The 22,809-nt window shown below is 40.8% G+C and overlaps 2 protein-coding genes across 4 annotated transcripts; both read left to right on the top strand.

Annotated features, from left to right (window-relative positions):
• Window positions 1-1,126: 1,126 nt before the first annotated feature.
• On the top strand, window positions 1,127-22,534 carry LOC129754957 (angiogenic factor with G patch and FHA domains 1). 2 transcript variants are annotated; one of them, XM_055751225.1, is made up of 8 exons: window positions 1,127-1,331; window positions 9,466-9,647; window positions 9,705-9,992; window positions 10,063-10,197; window positions 10,430-10,922; window positions 11,292-11,452; window positions 11,514-11,847; window positions 21,817-22,534. In XM_055751225.1, the coding sequence occupies exons 2-8, from the start codon at window positions 9,486-9,488 to the stop codon at window positions 22,494-22,496; spliced, it is 2,253 nt and encodes a 750-aa protein (XP_055607200.1). In that variant the 5' UTR covers window positions 1,127-1,331; window positions 9,466-9,485; the 3' UTR covers window positions 22,497-22,534. The 2 variants fall into 2 exon arrangements, with proteins under 2 accessions (XP_055607200.1, XP_055607201.1); XM_055751226.1 differs by lacking the exons at window positions 1,127-1,331; window positions 10,430-10,922 and adding an exon at window positions 10,266-10,362 and having other exon boundaries at window positions 9,111-9,647; window positions 21,817-22,533.
• On the top strand, window positions 5,265-8,325 carry LOC129754958 (uncharacterized). Of its 2 annotated transcripts, XM_055751229.1 has the most exons (3): window positions 5,266-6,161; window positions 6,274-7,871; window positions 7,963-8,325. In XM_055751229.1, the coding sequence occupies exons 2-3, from the start codon at window positions 6,975-6,977 to the stop codon at window positions 8,083-8,085; spliced, it is 1,020 nt and encodes a 339-aa protein (XP_055607204.1). In that variant the 5' UTR covers window positions 5,266-6,161; window positions 6,274-6,974; the 3' UTR covers window positions 8,086-8,325. The 2 variants fall into 2 exon arrangements, with proteins under 2 accessions (XP_055607202.1, XP_055607204.1); XM_055751227.1 differs by having other exon boundaries at window positions 5,265-6,161; window positions 6,274-8,325.
• Window positions 22,535-22,809: the final 275 nt, after the last annotated feature.

The following is a 22,809-nucleotide window of genomic DNA, read 5'->3' as shown; positions in this document are numbered from 1 at the left end:
AACCCCCACGATCTGTCAAATAACGGGTCATTTTTGCGGGTCAATATTACCCCTTATTTCGAAAAGCTCGAGTCCACTTCAAAGGGGTAGTTTCAGATGTTGTTACATTCATAACGTTGTTATTTGTCCGGTAAATTGGAGGCAATTAGAAAGATTGTAAGTATTTGATTGAATAAATATTTGTATTGCTTCCTTTCTGAAATTATAATGTCGTCATCTTATTATTTCAGCGCTGCGCAGTTCCCGATGATGAAAATAAGCCGTTGTTTGGAGCAGATGTTTAAAGGTCGATTCGCGATGGAGGGTAAATTAAAATTTTCAAATGATAAATTTTTTTTTAATATTATTTTGATTTAAATAAACTACATGAAACATATGATATTTTGTTGTGATTTATTTCCCAGCAAACATTTCCTATAAGAAGCTCCTCAAAATTCTCGACAAAAGCCTTTCAAATAAGAGGCAATTTTGATCCGTTACAAGCATTTGGAATAAGGGGTAATTTTCATCCGCTGAAGCGTTATCAGGCTGAGTACCCCTTAAAGGGTAAAGCGACTTTATCCGTAAAAAGGAGTTCTCCCAGTCTTATCGAATAACGGGTCAAAAGTATTCGTTAAGGGGTAGCCAAAAGTTAGCGTGTACCGAATATCGAATTCCCGATTCAGCCATTTTGGCTATGTAGGCTATGCAACTATACGGAACTCATGAAGTTTGTTTACCAACAAACCACCGGAAAGCTGAGCAAAAAATAAACAAACTCATTGAGAGGCCCGCTCACTCCTCGCCTACTTACTGTGAAAGTCGGAGAACCTAGTGTATCAAAAGACCTTGGGCCAAAACTCACGATAAAATAAATAACACTTGATTCCAACTCAATCGCTCAAGCTGAACGGTTGTGTTCTCCCAACGTTTCGATCGGAGTGTGTTTTATTATAACTCGCTGCTTTTGTGAAATCGGACAGTGCAGTTAGTCCGAACGTGGTGGTTTGTTTTTCTACCGACCAAATCGTTTGCCGAATTCCAGAGACACGAAATTGAAATTGGCGTGAGTTTTATCTGGCCATCATCATCGGTGCGAGTGTTGTCGCCATCGGGGAAGTGTTGATTGTTCCCCCGACAAACCCGAGTGTGGATAACGTGGGAGCTGTTACCGTTGGTTCCGGTGCTGTTTGCCGTGGGTAGCAGGATACAGGACGTCTCGGTGGATCGGTCGTTTGCGTTCAAGAGCGTCATCAGCAGCAAAGACTCAACTTGGTCGCCATCTTCTTCCAAGGACCACGTGGTTGCTGAACAAAAGAAGATACATGCAATTGAAAAGTGCAAGAACCTTTGTAAGTCTCTTTTTTCATTTTTTCACTATTCTCTCGTCTATTTATTTCCCTGTACATATTTTGAATTTTGGTTGCTTCGGTCATATTTTAAACACGGGCGACATTCGTGTTCCCGTGCAAAAATATGAACGAAGGCGGGGGGTTAAACTCGTCATCGGTGGACGAAAAGGAAGCCATGTACGAGAATGAAGAGCATTTGGAGGATTCAGACGATGCTGGTCCCTCAAGTGCTAATCATTCTCGTACGTCCAATAATTCTTCATCACCCACAGATGACAGTGTAGCTCCTCGACTCCGAACCTACACAGATGGTTCGTCTTTTTCTGGGCCATGGGTGGTTTTCATCCGGCCCAAAGCTAACGGCAAACAGCTAAACGTAGTGCAGATCACTAAAGATCTGGCGAGGTGGCCCTCCGTAACCTGCGTTACTAAGGTGCGACCAAACAAGTTGCGCGTTGTCGTGGACAATCATAAATCCGCTAATGAAATTGTTGCCAGCAAATTCATTAATTTAGAGTACCACGTCTACATTCCGTCTCGAAACGTAGAGATAGAGGGCGTGATCTCAGAAATGAGTCTGGAGGCTGGGTACGTTAAATCCCACGGCGTTGGTAAATTTAAGAGCCTTGATTCGACTTCGGTCGAAATCTTGGATTGCCGCCAACTCAATACTACCACCGTCGTAGAAGGAGTTAAAAAGTACTCGCCTTCAGCTTCATTTCGAGTGACCTTTGCGGGTACCGCCCTCCCTCACTACGTCTTGATTGACGGAGTTTTGAGGCTTCCTGTGCGGCTCTTCGTGCCTCGCCCGATGGAATGCAAAAATTGCATTAAATTGGGGCATACAGCTTCCCATTGTTGTAGCAAGAAGCGTTGCCCCAAATGCGGGGAGGTTCATGGGGATGGAGCATGCTCAGCAATAGAACAGAAATGTATCTATTGCGGGGGCTCACCTCATGACATCTCCTTGTGCGAGGCGTTTAAGAGCCGCTGGGATAGTCAAAGGCGCCCTTTGAAGGAACGGTCAAAACGTTCCTATGCCGCCATACTAAAGGGCGCGGCGCCTCCGATCCAACCGCAGTCCAGTAACATTTTCACAGTGCTGCCAGTTGACAACGAGGACACAACAGATGAGGAGAACCCGTTTATTTTTGTAGCGAACTCGCGAAAACGTTCAAAACCAACTACTAAGACCCCTAAGATTCCGAATAAAATCCCGACAATCAGCCCTCCAATCAACATCACCAAAAAAGTGATTGCTACAGACAAGAAAAAAACAAGTTCCTCCTGGATTCCGCGCGACCTTTTCTCCACAGAATAATTCAACAGCAGCTGGGACTTCAAAAGCTCCCGTTACTAATGCGGATTTGTCAGAATCAACTCATCAACCGGGACTTTTCAAGTTTTCTGACATACTTAATGGAATTTTCACGTTTTTTAACGTTTCTGAATCCATAAGAAGTATTGTTAGTGCAATGCTTCCTATGGTTAAGACATTTTTGAAGCAATTGATGCAAACTTGGCCCCTTCTTTCAGTGTTTATCTCTCTCGATGGCTAATTTACGCCGAGAGGTCGGAGATATCACTGTTTTACAGTGGAATTGTCGTAGTCTCGTCCCTAAACTGGACCCGTTCAAATTTTTACTTCATGAAACTAGTTGCGATATTTTTGCGTTGTCCGAAACTTGGCTTTCTTCACAATCTAACATCTCATTCCACGATTTTAATGTCATACGTCTAGACCGCGACGATTCTTATGGAGGGGTGCTTTTGGGGATCAATAAGCACCACTCCTTCTATAGAATCCACCTCCCTTTATCAGGAGGAATTGAAGCTGTTGCATGTCATACAACTATAAGAGGTAAGGACTTATGCGTTGTCAGTTTGTACTGGCCTCATAGAGTTGCAGTGGATCGACGTCACCTAGAGGACCTGTGCTCAGTGCTCCCTGAGCCAAGGTTGATCCTGGGTGACTTTAATTCGCATGGAACTGTCTGGGGAGAACAAATTGACGATAGTCGTTCTACTCTTATCTATGACATTTGCGACAGTTTCAATTTAACAATTTTGAACACGGGTGAAAAAACACGAGTACCTAAACCTCCTGCAAGACAAAGTGCAATTGACCTCTCACTCTGCTCAAACTCACTATCATTGGATTGCCAGTGGAAGGTAATCCCTGATCTCAATGGTAGTGATCACTTGCCAATGAAAATTACAATCACCAATGGGGTTAGCTCTTCAAACACAATAAATATGACATATGACCTTACAAGACACATCGACTGGAAAAAATACTCGGACGAAATAACATCAGCAATCGGTTCTACGAATGTTTTACCTCCTGCAGAGGAGTACCACTTTCTTTCACGTTTAATACATGAAAGTGCACTTTGCGCTCAAACAAAACCCATCCCAGATTCATCAGTTCCCCGAAGGCCTCCAAACCCATGGTGGGACCAGCAGTGTTCCAAGCTTTATAAGGACAAATCAAAAGCATTCAAAGATTTTCGGAAATATGGAACTCTCGCCCTTTTTGAAGTATATGTTTCCCTTGAAAATCAGTTTAAAAAATTGGTCAAGGGGAAGAAAAAGGCGTATTGGAGGAATTTTGTGGGTGGCTTATCAAGAGAAACATCCTTGAGTACCTTGTGGAGAGTGGCACGAAGCATGCGTAATAGATCATCTACGAATGAAAGTGAGGAATATTCACATAGATGGATATTTAACTTCGCACGGAAAGTCTGTCCAGATTCTACGCCTGTACAAAAAATAATCCGGGATGTGCTTCCTGAAAGGTGTGGTCTGGATTCCAGTTTTTCGATGGTCGAATTCTCACTTGCCCTCCTCTCTTGCAACAATTCAGCTCCGGGTATTGATAAAATTAGATTTAACTTGTTGAAAAACCTTCCGGACGCCGCCAAATTTCGCTTGTTAAATTTATTTAATCAATTCTTGGAGCATAACATTGTTCCCCAAGAGTGGAGACAAGTGAGAGTTATCGCTATCCAAAAGCCCGGAAAACCAGCGTCCGATGCGAATTCGTACCGTCCAATAGCGATGTTGTCTTGTATACGTAAATTGATGGAGAAAATGATTTTGTTTCGTTTGGATAAATGGGTAGAAACAAATGGCCTCCTTTCAGATACTCAATTTGGGTTTCGAAGGGGCAAAGGAACAAACGATTGTCTTGCTTTGCTGTCTTCAGAGATACAAATGGCGTACGCAAAACGTGAGCAAATGGCTTCAGTGTTTCTAGACATAAAGGGAGCTTTTGATGCAGTCTCAATAGAGGTGTTGTCAGACAAGTTGCACTCCCGGGGTCTGCCTCCACTATTGAACAACATCTTATACAGCTTGCTTTGTGAGAAACATCTGAACTTTGCTCACGGAGATATTGCAATTAGAAGAACCTCCTACATGGGCCTCCCACAGGGTTCATGTTTAAGTCCACTTTTGTACAACTTTTACGTAAGTGACATCGATACTTGTCTCTCTGAAGGCTGCACTCTAAGACAACTTGCAGATGACGGCGTGGTGTCTGTCACAGGATCTTCCGAGTCTCATCTGCACAGACCTTTACAAGATACTTTAGACAGATTGTCTTCCTGGGCGTTGGGGCTTGGGATTGAGTTTTCCCCTCAGAAAACGGAGATGGTTGTTTTCTCTAAGAAACATAGACCTGCTCAACCGAAGCTTCAACTCCTAGGCAGAACGATCACTCAATCGAGGTGTTTTAAGTATCTTGGGGTTTGGTTTGACTCCAAGTGTACCTGGAGAGCCCACATTGAGTATCTGAAAGGAAAATGCCAACAAAGAATAAATTTTCTCCGATCAATCACAGGCACCTGGTGGGGAGCCCACCCAGAAGATCTTTTAAAATTGTATCGAACAACCATTCTTTCAGTGATGGAATATGGTAGCCCGCATACTAAAAAACTATAGCTCAAACAGTCTATACGATACATCTACAGCTCCAGAAATGGTGATTGTCTCAGTAAAAGTAACTGTTTTATTAAACTTTACTTCGACAACGTTAAAAACGAAACATGAACGTTTATGTGAAAAAGTGATGCTATCTGGAAAGGTGAACGAATGGTATGCACGATTTACTTAAATTTTTCTCTAATCGTAAAAATGATTTCGAACCGTTACCCATAGCGTTGATGCGGTCTGTCAAAAATGACCGAAATGCGGATCAGAGATGCCACATGATTTTGCAAAAAATCAGTTGAAGTTTATGAAATCTTTAAGTTTTCCTCGTGGTTTGTGAGTCTCCTTACATAATTCGAAAATGTTTAATGCCGGATTTGATTGAGGTCGGGCATCTGTATCTGAAATTTAAGTCTATATTATTGACATGGCAGATTTCACTCCAAAAAATATTATGATCAAATCATCTTTTCTCATTCATTTTAAATGCCACTCAATACTCGCTTTTACTTTACTCTACTTTAACTAATGTATCATTCATTAACGATATAAATGATGATTCAAACAATCTTAATGACAAAATATTTAATATTGTGTTTTTGAAAAATCTCTTCACTTGGCACCACTGATTGTTTTCTGCCCTTCGCCACGCCAGTCATGTTTTCTGTTGTCGCAGTCCGTCGCGGTATTTTTTTCTTTTCGACGGAAAACAATTGATAAAAGTTTCTAAGCATAATTTCATCAATTTCGGAGAATTCGGAACGCCGGTGTCAATCTTCCGATAAATTACGTCAAGGATGATAAAATCAAACAGCAGGAAGGCGATTATGGCGACGCGATGCTGTGAAAGTTTCAACACAGCGGCAAGGAGCATCGGGCTGTTTGTTTTTGTAACAGGTAAGTGAAAAAGTTTATTGTTTTTGCACCTGTTCAACTAAACTAAGGTAGCAAAAACAAAGTTGTGAAAGTATCTTATAGAATATAAGAACAATTCTATTTTTTCTTTCAGGCTAAGACAGCTAGCTGCTACACAATTTCGGCGCAGGCAAAATAATTGTGGAAGAAATCAGAACTGGACGAACTACGCCTAATGGAGGAATACATATTAGTATTTCTAATGTATAATTAAGGTATATGCAATAAGATAATGTTAGTATATATGTAAATAAAATGATTACCCAAAAACTTTTAGTTTTTTTAATCCGAAAACTCCAAAATTTGTTCATATGTGTGCGTGTTATTCACGTACGTTTCCGAAAAACGTACGCATTACGTTGGAAGATCATTTTGACAAATCGTGTTACGACTTTTACTGTAAAAATCTTTTTACAAAACAACTTCAAGAATTACATTAACATGTACAGTTTGAATATCAAATTATGGTTTCCATGATCGATTATTGGACGATATCTAAACTGTTTGAAGAACGGTTCTTCCATATAAGTGCCTTAACAGTTTTTAACAGTTACATAACCTAACGACATATTCAAAATAACATCAAATCAAAATTCACGATTAAAGCAATGTATTTTACATTGTCAATAACCGTTTGCTAAACGTTTTTTTACGATTCATCAAATCGTCGTTTGACTTCTTCAGGAAACGTTTGGTTATGATCATTATTTATGCGGGAGCTTCTGTTTCCAGTCAGCTGCCAAATCTCACCTCATCAAACTCGAGCGTATCCAATACCGTTGTCTCCGCATCGCAATGGGCTCTATGCCCTCAACGCACAACATGAGTCTTGAAGTTTTGGCAGGAATACTCCCTTTGAAAGATCGATACAATCTACTATTACTTCGGTTCCTCATCAGGTGTGAGGTCATGAACCCATTGGTGATCGTTAATTTTGAAAGGTTACTTGAGCAAAATTTTCGAACAAGATTTATGTCTGTATACTATGTCCTCATGTCAATGCAGGTAAACCCTTCTTCGTACTCTCCAACTCGTGTTTTCAGCCCACACTACGATAATTCTTCTGTCCAGTTTGATTTGTCTATGCAGCAGGAAATTCGTGGAATCCCGGATTCGCATCGCCCACTTCTGATTCCAAGAATTTTCGAAGCTAAATATAGACACGTCGATGCTGACAAAATGTACTTTACCGATGGGTCTCTAATTGAGGAATCAACGGGATTCGGAGTGTTCAACGAAACAACTAGCGCCTCTTATAACCTCCAGTCTCCATGCTCTGTGTATATAGCAGAGTTAGCTGCTATTCACTGGGCCTTGGACAGCATCGCCTCACGGCCTGTTGGGCACTACTACATTGTAACGGATAGTCTAAGCTCAGTTGACGCAATACGATCAATACGACCGGGAAAGCACTCGCCGTTCTTCCTAGAGAAGATACGGGATACTTTGAGTGCTTTAACAAGACGTCGCTTTCCCATTACCTTTGTTTGGGTTCCCTCTCATTGCTCGATAGTGGGCAATGAGAAGGCAGACTCTCTGGCAAAGGTGGGGGCGACGGAAGGCGACACGTATCCACGTGAAATCGTCTTCAACGAATTCTACTTCTTGGTACGAGGGAACTCTCTTGTCAACTGGCAGCGCAAATGGGACGAGGATGAGGATGGTCGGTGGCTCCACTCGATTATCCCAAAGGTAAGCCTTAAACCATGGTTCAATAGATTGAACTTGAGTCGGGATTTTATTCGTATATTTTCCCGTCTCATGTCCAATCATTGTTCCTTAGACGCGGTACTCTATCGTTTTGACATTGCTGGCAGCAATTTGTGTAGTTGCGGCCAAGGTTACCATGACATCGAGCATATTGTTTGGTCGTGTGAGGTCCATCTTGTCGCCAGAACGAATTTAATAGACTCCCTTAGGGCCCGAGGAAAACCACCTAATGTTCCAGTTAGAGATGTACTAGCTGTGCTAGATTTGGACTACATGTTCGAAATCTACCTTTTTCTAAAAGCTATCGATCTTCGTCTATAATTTCTTTTTTATTTTCATATTTCCCTTTCTATCTTCCTTTCTCCTCTCACAAAGTGTTAAGTTAAGAAAACAATTGTAAACAACAAAATCGATTTTGGCTCCTTAAAGCCTAAAGGTATGAGCCGTTTCAAATAAAGAATTGTTAAAAAAAAAAAAAAAAAAAAATAACACGTTGAAAGCGGATGACGTAAATTATGCTTAAATTTTAAGATTTTTTACAATAAGTCATAATGTGCAAATAAATTCAAACAAGTGCAGCTTTTCTAGCGTCCTTTGTAAAAAAAAAAGTACTGAAACAAATATTGATCAATTTTCTAAAAAAAATAATGCAAAACAATGCCTTTTGGAGGAAAGATGAAATCCTTAAAGCTCGTAAAAGACTTGTAAAATTTTGCAAATGTCTAAAGCGGGCCATAGACTACACAAATGGCCTGTACAAATTCGATGATACCACGACGATTGTTTGATCTATGCTCGCCTACACACTATACAAACATTTTTCACGCGAACACAAACGATTGCTGGCGAAAAGAGCAACAAAAGCAAAAAGCAAAAAAAAACCATCTCCACCCCGGCTGGGAGGATGGTTTGTACAAAATATTTCGATCCCGACCGATATTACTCCAACCGTTTGGGCGCTCATTCAAGCAGTGCCATACACTATGCAAATCGTGTTTACAGCTACAAAATATCATCGAATTTCATCGCATATGTACAAATGTTGTGTAGTCTGTGACCCGCTTAACTCATTTTCAAATTGGGAAAGTTTTTTCAGAGTATTTAAGTTTGTAGCATCAGCGTGCATAAAATTGAAGTTTTATCGTTTTTCGCAAAACCAAAACAATCGAAGAGCATCCATAAGTTGCGTAACGTTTTCAAATACATCCAATTTATTTTGAAACAAAATTCTATTACTAATTTCTTTGGGTAGTTGGTTTAAGAGTTATTTAATAGCTTTATCCTATCATTTACATTCAAATAAAAAAAAATATTGAAATCCAGAAATAGTTTGAAATAAAAATGTACAATGGTTTTGGATATTTTTAGTGGTTTTCGTATAGGATCATTAATCGTTAATTTCAATTTGATTCATTTCGCTTTTTATGGAACCTTCATTTGAGGGGAATTTTTGAAGGAGAAATTTGAAAGCCCGGGACGTAACAACTTCAAAGTGATTTTCACAAGTATTTTCTTTAAATAGTGGCCAAAAATCCCATTTCTGTGTTCCATAAAGTGACTTAAATTTTCTCGGAAGTATTTTCCCCTAGATTGATCATGTTGAAAAAATCCAATCCGATGTACATGAAGCTACGTCGGCTCACAAATCTCTACGACATCAGTGCCAAACAGATAGGCACCTACGTTCGCAATCTGCATCGGCACATGCGGAAACAGAATGTCCGGATCCGGAAACTTCGCCGGAAGTTGGCTTCGCTGGTATGATTATTAAATTTATTTTGTATAACCTAAGTTTAAACATCTTGATTATTGAAGCGTAACCGGCATAAAGCCGAGCTAGCGTCCCACAAGCTGGAACAGGAAGATGACGAACCTACTGTGAAAACTGAAAAAGATGACGAGCATGAAGATTTTCTGAAGGCACTTGAGAAGGCGGAGCTGCAGCACGTTCAGGAAGCGAAAGCTGCCGAGCCCCTGGACGTGAAAGCGTTCGTTGATGACATCAAAAAGACGGCTCAATCGGTGGACTACCAGAGTCGGTACATTTTCGAACCGACTTCCGGGCTGTACTACGATCCGGAGACTGGATACTATTACAATGCCGTAAGTGAAATTAATGCTCACAAAAATCGATCAAACCCAAATTTTGTTAACACAATTTTTCTAATTGCAGACGTATGACCTTCACTACGATGGGACACGTGGCTGCTATCTTAAGTACAATGAAGAAACCCGGGACTATGATTTTTACTCCCAAGTAATATCCCAGGAAACAATTGAAGCTCAACAGCCGAAAAAAACTGAAAAGGTTACCCCTAGTGTCTGGAATCTCCTCGTCACGAATACTAACATTCCGCCATTTTTTTCCCTTCACAGGTTCATTCACCCACCTGCCGCGATCAGGGCGCCATTAATTCCCTAGTCTCTGCCTTCTCCAACCTGGAGATCGGACGCATGCGTTCGAATGCTCTAGGTAGGTTTGCTTACGAATCCGGGTTCTAAGAGCGGTCTTTCCGCTGCTGTTTTTCTCTGCTTTACAGACCAAGCGACGGCGTCAGCGACCGAGGTCCAGGGACGACAGTGAGCGGGAACGAGGTCGGGATCGGGATCGCCGAGGGCGAGACAAAGCTTACTCCGACGAGGATGAATACGAGCGAAGGCGGTCTCGAGATCGATATCGAAGACGTCGCAGTCGATCGCTTTCGGAACCGCGGAAAGGACGTCGCAAGCATCGTAGAAGTCGATCCCGATCGCACTATACCCTTTCCAGCCGTTCCAAGTCGAAGACCGATTCGGAGGAGGAAATCCGGGAGCTGCGCCGCTTGAGAGATGAACGAAAGGAACGTAAAGAGGAACAGAGGGCGAAACGGTTAAACAAGGTTGAGGACAGTGAGGAGGAAGAAGGAGAGTTGGCTAGCAGTAGTGATAGTGATTCTACGAACAGCGATGAACGTAGATCGGTCATTTCGATTGGCTCAACTAGTTCCGGAACGCATGAATTGGTCGTTGACTACAAAGCCGGGAACTCTTCAGGTATCGGTTGACCTCGATTCGAAACTAAAACGCATTCATTGTTAGCAGATTGATAAGGCATTCATTGTTAGCAGATTTTGATGGGCGTTAAATTTTAGTTATTTGAAGCATTAATTGACATGTATGGCAAGTTGAAACCAAAAGCATTGAATGAGCAACAAAAATAAAACAGACGGATAGACAAGCCCTTTTTCGTAATAGGTATAAATTATCAAAAATATTCGTTTGTCTATCCGTTTTTTTTAATTCTTTAAATATTTTTTGGTCAGTTTCAATTTACTGCACGTGTCAATAACTGGTTTGATGAAATGTTTATAACATTTTCAAACCACAATACATAATTGTATCTTTCTCCACGTCTCCTTGCAGCATTAGCCAAACAATATCCACCGTCTCTGAGGCTGATCGTGCAAGAAACTGCACTGCCTGCCCTTAAAAAAGGTTCCCTATTTATAGTGACCTGTAAAGGTGGTTCCCTCGGAAGGGAAGGGGACCACGACGTTATCATTCCTGATCTTAATGTTTCCAAAGTGAGTTAATTGTGTATTTTAAAAAAACCTGAACACATCAAAAATATCCTTTTCATTCCAGTTCCATCTCAAGTTCCTATACAAACACTGCCACTATCAGGTGCTGGATCTCGGGTCCCGCAACGGTACCCTACTGAATGGGAACCGAATGTCCCCTTCGAAGCAGGAAAGCGAAACCTTTCAGCTGGAACATCGGGACGTGCTGCAGCTGGGCCAGACCAAGCTGCTGTGCCATGTTCATGAAGGCAGCTTCACCTGTAGCCAATGTGAGCCGGGATTATTGATAGAAAGGGATGGATGTGATGCGGGAGCTGCGGGTGATGCGCACATTAAGCCGGTTAGCTACAAGGAAGGGCTCAAGAGGCTGCAGAAGCGATACGGACTGGAAGAAGAAAGTAAGTACTTGAGGAGTAGTACTCCCTTCCTGAGTTCTGAGGAGTTCTCAGTACAACTTTTTGAAGTTCACTCTTGAAAGCCAAACTACTGGCTATATAGATAAGTATTTACTAGAAAGGTCAGTTATGCTAGCGATTGCTTATGATAGACGAAATAGGAACTGTATTCTTTTGGATGCCACAGTATTTAATAAACTGTATCGAAAAGTCATTAACAAATTTTGAAACTATAGTTTACTCAAAAATAGGTGAACTTTTTTCTGTGTGTATGCAAACAAAAGTTTGTTTACATGCTTAAAAGGTGTTGGGGTTTGGATTAGTTTTTTTTTTCTTCGCTATTGTTCTTTGTGACGCACACGGAACAGTTCCTGACATTCGGCAACACTGCAGCTTCGTCAGACCAACAACACCTCTGCAGGACTACCAACTGTGACAGCACTGCTGTCATCTTCCAGCGGCCGATCAAATGTGAAACCACGTGGAATCGTCCTCTTCCTTCTTGGACCGTTGACCAGGTTGGACGCATTCGGATGATTCCTCTCCAGTGGCAGGCAGCCTCACATTTTGGCGACCGTGGCAGGCTGTTCATTTTTAGAACATACTTGAGAACCGTGGAGAGGGAATCCGATTGCAAGTGAATTTGTAATTGTTTTAATTAGTGCGAAAAAGGTGCGTTGAAAGCAGTGAACGCGCGTAGTGTGAAAAAGTTAAATGATAATTAAACAAAACCGGAAAGAAACTGGCATCAGGGCTCCGCATTAAAAATGCCAGGCGAACGGTTTGTGCGAACTAAAGACAACATGTCTTCAGACGAGGAAGATCTTCCCGTTGAGGGCTCTGACAATGCATCGACGGCATGCCCAGCAGAAATCCCGCCTATTGATGATCGGGTATAGGAGATTCCGGTTGTAATGTTCTCAGAGGACATTTCTCAACGTTTGTTAATACTCGAAAAGGCCCTGGTCGATCTCACACAAGCTTTGATCGAGAAAGAGAGGGTTGAAAAACCAGAAACCACAATCGTTGGTCAAACTGCCACCCTTGAACTAGAATCACGACGAATCAAATGTGGGTAGAATGAGCTAAATTCAAAGCGAATTTTGACCTTACCGCAGACTTGAACAGCGTGACCCGATTACATCGGGTTCTAATGTTGTTCCTCATGATGGGTGAATAACTCCAGAAGATCCTGAGGGCCAACAACATCCTTCCACACCCTGCTGAACCTAACCCTCACACGTCGTGTGTTGAGAAAGTTGATAACTTTTTAAGATCTCTTGTGGATGCAACGGCTGAACATAGAGCATTCCTGGAAATGCGACAGTCCATCGACAAATCCGTCGTTGCTTTCTATGCTAGATTGAAGGCAAGGGCAAAGCTGTGCGAATATGGAGACCGCCAAGACGTTCTGATCAGATTCCAGTAATTCAAAGGAATGAGAAACCAATCAATTGCGCTGACGCCCAGATCTACAACACGGATACTGCATCAGTCGTCCAAGCCGGTACACGGGCGGAAGCTTTTACAACAAGGGTGTCAACATCGAGTAACCCCGAGATCGCAGCCATCGTAGGTCGAACCTTAAAGCCTTATCGAAATCGTAACTGGATGGAGAGCAACAACGACAACAAAAGGCGCCAAAAATGTGACGGAAGAAACCCAAGTCGGAGAAATTGCTGCCCGAATTGCGACAACGAAAGACATTAGGGAGCGATATGCTCTGCTATAAACAAGCAGGAAATGCAGTAAAGACGGAGTTTACGCCAGGGCGTGTAGATCTCATCCTAAGAAGCCGATCACCCAAAGGTCTCGGATGTATCTAACAATGGACAGGATAGCTGTTATCAGATTTAGATATTTTTTCTCCTTCCTCTTAACTCGAGCGTTTAACACTTTTTTTTGTTTGTAATCTTTTTCTTTTGTTCATTGTTTCTTTTAATAAAATGAATACGATCGAGGATTGGCCAAATTAAAAATCAGTCACCCTCCTGAATCTTTTTTGTCTGGGATTTTCATCCTGTCGGATGATTCATCCCTACCTCCCCTGAATCCTATGGAGTTAAAGATTTTACCTCGAAGCAACCGATGGGGGTAACATTGTCATTTATAACCAGTGTGGAAACTGTGGAGCTAGCAAAACCTACAGAACGGGCGAAATTTCTGGTTATACCAGATGGTTCCAAATCGCTGCTTGGTCGAGAAACTGCCTGCATCATGAATGTATTGAAAATGCTCCTTAGCGTTAATGTTTGCAACTCGTTGTCTACAATCCAGCCATTCCCAAAAATGCCAGGGGTGAAGGTCAATTTTTGTATTGACAAATCAGGTGTCCCCGTTAGAAACGCGTACTTTATTGTACCTGCTGCATTTAGGGACGGGGCAAGGCGGTGGTTAGTGTAATGTATATCCTTATCACACGACTTGACTTATAAAACCTTGTTATAAAATTAAGAAATGGGATTTTCCAATTAATAAAACAAACACGCGTTTAGAAGGCTTCCGCTATGTACCACGGCTAAGAATAGAATGATCTTTTATTTCGACATCGATCACGATCGTCGTTCGATCGGATCGTGAGAGATCTCATAATTATGAGTTATTTTCAGAGTTCATTTACAGTGTGTAGAATATAAATCCGGACATGACAGTCTTCCGTTTTCAGAAAATACAATATCAGTATGAATAATTAAAGTTTTGATTGATAAGAAAATATTCGATAGCATTAAATTGCTTCTCTTTCTCTAGGCATTTCTTCGATTACACGTTTATGTGACAGCACTTGTAACACCTCTTATGAAACGACTTGCTGAATATCTAGAATCCATTTTGGGAATTGTTTGCTGGGCTCCCTTTAGACCGCGTCCAAATAGGACTGCGTACTGATACGAAGCGTTTTTTTGATGGTTGATCCAGTTGTTCCTCATCATCCGGAAATCCCAAAAAATCGTCATCTGATGAGCTTCGGCGGCATTTGTAAGGTTGCTGGTTTCCCTGCAAAACCTTTGACCGGATCATCACGTTCCACTTTCGTTGCGGGTTGTGTACCATTTTTAACTGGTGTCGATGCGCCATGATAACGTGCTTCTCCAAAGATATCTGAAAGATATTAGTAGAATATCTTTTTAAAAACAACGCATTTAACCATTTGGGAATTTCTTTACGATTAGGGTTTCTATACAACAGCTTATCCCCTGCCACGAGCTTGTCAAAGTCGTCAGGAGGTGTTTCTAACCTGTAGTCAAACAATTTATCTCTTGCAGGAGATGTATCAAATTGTTGATCAAATTTTTTCCTTGGGTTGATCAGATCCAGAAGCATTTTTGGCTTGTAACTGAAAATCTTTTCTGATGGGAACGTACCATCCCCAACAAGACAACTATTTCTATAGTTGATTAGGAATAAACAAATTTTATCTTCCAAATCTGTCGTTTTAAATTCAGGGTCTAGTAGAAATTTTTTTAATACATCCTTAATTGTTCTCACCATCCGTTCAGCTTGACCATTACTGGTCGGATTGTACGGTGGACTTTTTAGAACTTTTATTCCTTGCTGCTCTAAGAAACCAGTGAATTCACGTGAGTTGAAAGGCGGTCCTCCATCTGTGACTACAACATCGGGTAGCCCAAAACGAGCGAATAACGAGCTGAATTTCTTGTTGACCTTTTGAGCAGTTGTACTATAATTCATACATTCTACCTCTAGCCATTTAGAATGACTATCTACCATTAGAAGAAACGTTTTCTTTTCAAAGAAGAAAAAATCAGCGTGTAATCTACTGAAGGGACGTTTAGTAGGAATCCAAGGGTAAGTATCTTTAGTTTTTGTTGTAACTGCCATCACTGCACAGATACTACAGGATTTAACAAAATCTTCGATGTCTAGATTCATTCCTGGCCAATAGACTGTGCGTCGAGCTAATGTTTTCATTTTTATCATTCCACCATGATTAGCGTGTAAAAGTTTGAGAATTGCATATCTCAAGGAATGAGGAATAACTACTCTGTTCTCCAACTATAATACATCGTTCATAACTTCAAGTTTCCTCCTTTTGTGAATAAAAGTTTTTAAATTTCATCTGGTTTGACTGACTCCACCCTGTTGTGACTTGCTGAATGACTTCTGCTAAAACTTTGTCAACTTTAATTTCTTTCGAAATTAAGGCAAAGTCCAGCGGAAAATCGTTTGTGAAATTCAAACTATTAATTTGTTCTTGATCCAGGCTACTAGGAACTTTTTGTTCAAGTGGAAAGCGACTGCAAAAATCTGCATTTCCCATTTTGGATGCTGGACGATACTCAATTTCGAAGTTATAAATAGATAATTCCATAATATAACGTTGCAGTCTAGTCACATATATGGAGTGCTTTCCTTCTCTACTGAATATTCCTATAAGTGGCTTATGGTCAGTAAAGACCTTAAATTTTTGACCAAAAAGAAATTTATGAAACTTTTTTACAACACAAACCAGAGCCAACGCCTCCAAGTGAAGTATTGGGTACTTTTTCTGTGCGGCATTCAACGAAAAGGACGTAAAGCATATTGGTTTCTCTGTTCCCTTAATATTGTGAGCTGACACTCCTCCTAAACCATAGGATGAAGCATCAGTCACTACTATCAGAGGCTTATTTGGGTCATAGAACTCAAGAATGTTAGCTTTCAATAAACTATCCTTACTTTCATTAAACGATGTATTACATTCTGCGTTCATTTTTCTTCAGTAAATCATAAAGGCTCCGTAATTTTGTTGATAGATTTGGAACGAATTTGTTGTAAAAATTTATCAGTCCTAAAAAGGCTTTTAACTGTGTCACATCTTTAGGTATTTGAGCATTTAAAATTTACACTTTACACAACATTTACACAACACTTGCTTTGTAAAGTCTTTCAAGCACCTGTTCTAATTTAAATAAACATCCTTGAAAATCTTTTCCTGCAATTCACAGGTCGTCAAGATAGCAACATACATTTTCCAAACCTTTAAGGATTTCGTCCATCACTCTTTGAAAATCACCCGCACTGGATGACAAACCTTTAGGTAATCTATTGTACTCAAAAAGACCAACTTCGGTATTAATTACAACATACTTTCTAGAACGTTCAGATAATTTGAGTTGGGTGTAAGCCCCTGTCAAATCGAGGGAGCAAAAAACTTTACATCCAGCCAAAGAAGCGAAAATGTCTTGTGCGAGTGGCAAAGGATAAGAACTGGGTATGATAATCTTATTTAAAGAAACTTTGCAATCAATTACCATACGAATTTCTTCGTTTTTCTTTAAGACCGCAATGACTGGAGATGCCCAATCACTCGATTTGACTGGTGTTATGATACCCTGCTTCTTTAGTTCTTGCAAATGAATCAAAAATTTTTCCTTGAGTTTGTATGGTACCTGATAGGCTCTTTTAAAAATCGGTTGCTCCATCCTGAAATGTAAATCAACTTCAAATCCTGAAATAGGTTCTGTTAAGTCTTTATTGAAAATTTTTGCATACTTTTGTTTTATTTCCCCCAGAGTTTTTTCTCTTGTTGCATCCAAAACAACATTATTAATAGATGAAACATGCGCAAAACTGGCCTTCCATTGTGGATAAAAAGTTTTCATCCAGTCTCGACCTAGTAGTGGTATAAAATCTTTTTGGCTTTTTAAAACAATCAATTTTTCAATTTTCATCCGATTATTGAGACTAACCAACACTTGAACCTGTCCCAGTACATCAAGTTTGGCTCCATCTACCACGATTAGCTTTTTGTCAAATTTTATGATCGGTAGGGTACGAAAACGTTGTTTGTATAATCTATCACTCATCACGGACACAGCAGAACCAGTATCCACCTCCATGGAAAGACACTGTCCTTCTATCACCGCATCTACGAGACAAGCTTCCGAAATGTTGTTAATTGTTTTGATCATCATACAATTGATTTCGCTTTCCTCACTAGAATCATGTAAACGGAGACGATCAAATTTATCAGTGGGTGAAACGGATTTTTGATCTTCCTGTTCTACAAAGTTCACGTTTTTTTTTTCGAACCAGCAATCTCTACGCAAATGACCTGAACGATTGCATCTGTTACAAACAGCTCGCGAATGATTAAACTGTTTGCGACTGCGAAAACGGCGATCATTATTTCCCCCTTCGTCCCTACACCCATAGAAGAGGTTGCAAAAATCCAATGCCTATTTAGCACATCTCTGTGCCGATAATGCGCTGAAATGTGCACTGTGCCGAAGATGATATGTTTGAAAAACCGTAACTGGCATAAGGACTCGCCTCCCAACTAAAATGATGCATGACCACTACATTCAAGCAAAACAAGAAAAACATTTTATGGGATTTCGTTCCTATTGGATAATTCATCCCAGAAACAAGAAAATAAAAATATAAACCACAGCGCCCGTAGGGAGAATCGAACTCAAATCACTAACCAAATGGTCTTGCCAGACCGACATCTTAACCAGTGTACTATTTGAGCTTCATGCAGGAAGAGGGATATTTGTCATAGGCATTCTGCCACCGATCAATCACAAAAGAAACGCACGACAGTGGCTTCCCGGCGTTTGGCCTCCTTTCAAGGTATTCATTTGTCTTGCGATGGAAACGGGAAAGGGAACGGGAGTGGAGGAAACGGGAAACCCATTGAATGAGAACTGTGCTTTGCTTACTGCCTGCTATTACATACACACGCTACATATACACAGCTGCTAAAGCCGGGCAGCTTGGCCGGTGCTTGTTTGCCGGTGAATTGAAGGAATATATTCTTGTTGCTTTTGCTACATACACACGCACAGCTTAGCCGTGGTTGTTTGCCGGCGAATTGAATTGAAGGAATGTTTTTTTTGTTGTTGCTTTTACTGCATACACACGCACAGCTCGGCCGTGGTTGTTTGCCAGTGGATTGAAGGGATTGAATTAGAAGGATGTTTTTGTGGTTGCTTTTGCTACATTCACACGCACAGCGCTCGGTTCGCTGGCTGCCTGGTGTTGGCCGTTATTTATTTCCATCCTTCTTCGTCTTGTGATGCGATAGGGAGGGACGTGAAAGCGTTTTTATTTTGTTTCTTTCAGACATACGCAATTCGGTTAACTTGGGAGATTAATGCCGGTGGGAGCAAATCGAATCAGCACCAATCGCGTTATCTTCTTGTACCAATGATGCTATGTAATTGACTACACGCCATTGGCACAGAGGCTGAATTTTAGGTGTAAAAATGACTGGAATACAGACGTCCTTGGAAATGATATCATACTAGCATGTAGTCAAAATGGAATGGCGAGAAGAGCTTATATTGCAAAAAAAAAATGAAAAGATTCAACCGGAAAATGGAATGACAGTCTTAATAAGATGAAACAAAAAATATTTTAAGGCTACGAGTAGGACATACAATGGTCACAAACGGTCACTATATAGAACGATGCCCCCGACAGTATGAGGCACCTGTTGTGGATCCAGATTAAAAGTTGAACATATTCTTGTTAACTGGGCGGTATATGAACCCGTCAGAATATTAAGCAGGATCATAAGATCATCTCATGAACTTATTGAAACAATTTGATCTCTTTGATAAATTATAATTCGGGAATTGACAAAAAATTAAAATCCTATGAAAAAAAGAAAAAGACAAATTATGAAAATACTAACCGAGCCAACGATAGACGCGAATGAACTACAGAGGATGGAAGCGCTGCCGAATTTAGGTGATGGTTTTGCGTTGAGGCAAGTAGGCACTCCGACACTTAAAAGATGCCTGGTTAACATGGAATGTCGTGAACGTTGACGAAGACTCCGGTTTGGGGATTCAGTTTAAAGACTTTAACCAAACAAAATAAAAACAAAAGTTGTTCGGGACGGGAATTTCACTTAATGACTAGTGTAAAAGTTATATACATTAGGGTTAAAACAGGAACACTTTCTTGGTATGCAATAGGTCACCGGAAACTGTTAGTAAACAGGCAGGTTGAATGGATGTTTATTTGCTTGAAAAAAATCGCGGCTCTACCATTAGCTCTGCTAGCAGAATAGAGCAGCAGGAATCTAAGCTTTTCTGTAGTTTTTCAAATCCCTGAACTTATTTGGAGATTCAACTGAAGATGACCGACTTCACATTCACGCAAATAGACTATCGGCAAACTTATAGTGGAGACGAGCAGAGTTGATTCCAAGTGGGTTCCAAGCAGTTTAAAAGAACATGAAAGATTAGATAAATAAAGTGTGAAAAAAAACAAAGTGCTGTAAAACAGCAGCGATCTTCGCTTTCAAAAACCGCTGAAGATCTATTCAAGTAGCCAACTAAACGGCGTACTCATACGGATCAGGAATGACGCTCATAAGGATCAGGAATGAAGATTGTGGGATTGAGGAATATACATAAGAATGCTCATGAAAGTAAAACCTCTTTGTTTAAGAAGTGATTAAATCAACTTGATAAAGTTTGAATAAAAATAATAAGAGTAGACGAGACATTTTAACAAAACAATGAGGTTCAATTTTCCAGGAGAATATTTTTCTATTTTGTTGTTTTCAAAAGAGACGAAAGGCTAGTTGCTTATTGAAGGATTGCATTAAACGTTTTATGTTTTTTTTTAAATAGAGGAGAAGGGAGATGTGTGGTGCCAGATCTGTTGACAGACACACGGTACATAAACCGCAGTCCACTGTACGAATACGATAACGACTGTGTGACGAGCATAAGCTGGGCTGATGTAGTTGTAAGCATAGCTCGCCCATTCTCGGGTCAGCATTCAGCCGAACAAGACGTGTGTGCTCGAGCCTCGTGCAACGGGTGATTTCCTACAAGGAAGACGAAGCTGCACACTTATCACACGACTTGACTTATAAAACCTTGTTATAAAATTAAGAAATGAGATTTTCCAATTAATAAAACAAACACGCGTTTAGAAGGCTTCCGCTATGTACCACGGGTAAGAATAGAATGATCTTTTATTTCGACATCGATCACGATCGTCGTTCGATCGGATCGTGAGAGATCTCATAATTATGAGTTATTTTCAGAGTTCATTTACAGTGTGTAGAATATAAATCCGGACATGACAGTTAGAAAAGATGGAAGCCCAGAATATTATCGAAAGAGTGAAGACCGCAACTGAGTGGATAAGTGGCATGTCGGTCGTGCCAAAAGGCCGAGGTGACTTCCGTCTAGTAGTAAATATGAGGGCCACAAACAAGGTCATCAAGCGCGAGTGTTTTCGCTTACCACTTTTAAATGAAATGTGAATCAAACTCCATGGGGCCAAATTCTTTACTAAGCTCGATCATCTTTAACTTTCCAGTAGATTTCTGGAGCTAACTACCTTTCTTGCAAAAAATGGAAAGTATCATTTTACAAGACTTATGTTTGGAGTAAACTGCGCTCCCGACATCTTCCAAAGAGAAATGAGCGGAATCCTTTACGAAGTCGAAAACGTAATTGTCTACATCGACGACATTCTGATATTTTGCAATTGTCCTTAACACCTAACGGAAATCGTTAGTGTAGTGCTGAGCATACTAAGACAAAATAACTTGACCCTGAACAAGGACAAATGCGAGTTTGATAAGCAGAAAATACGATTTTTGGGGCATGAACTAGATGCGGATGGTTTTCATATTGATGAAAAGAAAGTAGGTGTCCTTCAAAAATCCGGGAACGTAATGTATCAGAACTTAGAAGCTTTCTTGGGTTGGCCTGTTTTGTAAGCCTATACATTAATAATTTCGCCGATCTCGCTAGTCCTTTAAGGGCCGTGCTATCTAATCAATCTTAGTCTTAGGGAGAGGAACATGCAAAGGCATTTGATCGAATTAAAGAAAAAATTTCAAAATCGACCGATGCGCTGGGGTACTTTTCAGACCGAACTGAACCGAACAGGAAAAATTAAAATAATGAACTTATTTCATTTTTACTCAAAGAAAGATGTTACAAAACAATTTTCGACACAATCCTTAATGATTACATTCCCTATTTTTTCCAGAATACGTTGATCCACCGGTGAACCTGCCAGTGGACTACAAGGATCGAGCTGCGAGTCGCCGCAAGCTGGTGGGAAGCAGCACCGAGCATGCCAAAGTTGAGGTCGCTTCCGTTGATCAGGCTATTGGACACCAGAACAAGGGCTTCAAAATGCTGGCCAAAATGGGCTGGAGCGAGGGCAAGGGTTTGGGTAAAAATGACGGAGGCCGAACGGAACCGGTGCCATTGGTTTCGAACGTAGGCACCGGTGGTCTGGGAGCACAGGCCTTGGTGGATCCAACGGTGTATTCGTTGGAACCTTCCAATAAGCAAAAAATGAGGAAAGCAATCGCCTTGAAAACTCAACAGAGGTACGCGGCCTGTGAGGACGTTGAAGAAACACCAGTAGCTAAACCAACCGAAAAACATGTTGCAACACTGGACAAACAAATTAGTTCCGAAAACAAAGGTTTCCAGATGCTGGCGAAAATGGGTTGGAACCAGGGTGAATCGTTGGGTCCCGGAGAAGACGGTCTGAAAGAACCGGTTAAAATAATGTCTAACGTTGGAACGAGCGGCCTCGGAAGTAAACCACTTGTTACCGGCCAAGCCGTTGCCTCTAAAAGTAAAACAATTTGGAAGAAGCAACAGCCCAAATGTAAACCCGTCAAAAAGGTGTTCGAAGAATCGGACTCCGAATGAGTAATGTGATTATTATTAAAGACATAAAAATAAAATTTACGAAACTTGTTATTCGAGATGACAATCCTTCAGCACCTTCCGAAAATCAAATGCCTGGAAAATTTACCTTCCCCTTTAACCACAAAAACAAACCAGCCCGGACGAGACATTGACCTTTTGGAGCCCGTGCCGACCTTGATGACGCAAAAAGAAAATTCGAACCGCAAAGCCCGGCGGCTAAACAAGTATGTTGTTATTTTAGAATTATACCGGGCGGCTTTATCCGAATCCCAGACACAACATTGTCATTGTTTGTGTTCGGTTTTATTTTCTT

Source organism: Uranotaenia lowii, chromosome 3, assembly GCF_029784155.1.
Source record: "Uranotaenia lowii strain MFRU-FL chromosome 3, ASM2978415v1, whole genome shotgun sequence".
NCBI lineage: Eukaryota > Metazoa > Arthropoda > Insecta > Diptera > Culicidae > Uranotaenia > Uranotaenia lowii.
This window is presented reverse-complemented; position numbering and strand designations above follow the sequence as displayed.

Coding starts and splice junctions, on each gene's coding strand:
- LOC129754958 (XM_055751227.1), top strand. CDS start 6,975: ATGGGCTCTATGCCCTCAACGCACAACATGAGTCTTGAAGTTTTGGCA.
- LOC129754957 (XM_055751225.1), top strand. CDS start 9,486: ATGTTGAAAAAATCCAATCCGATGTACATGAAGCTACGTCGGCTCACA. Junction 9,648..9,704: donor GCCGGAAGTTGGCTTCGCTG/GTATGATTATTA, acceptor TGATTATTGAAG/CGTAACCGGCATAAAGCCGA. Junction 11,848..21,816: donor ATACGGACTGGAAGAAGAAA/GTAAGTACTTGA, acceptor TATTTTTTCCAG/AATACGTTGATCCACCGGTG.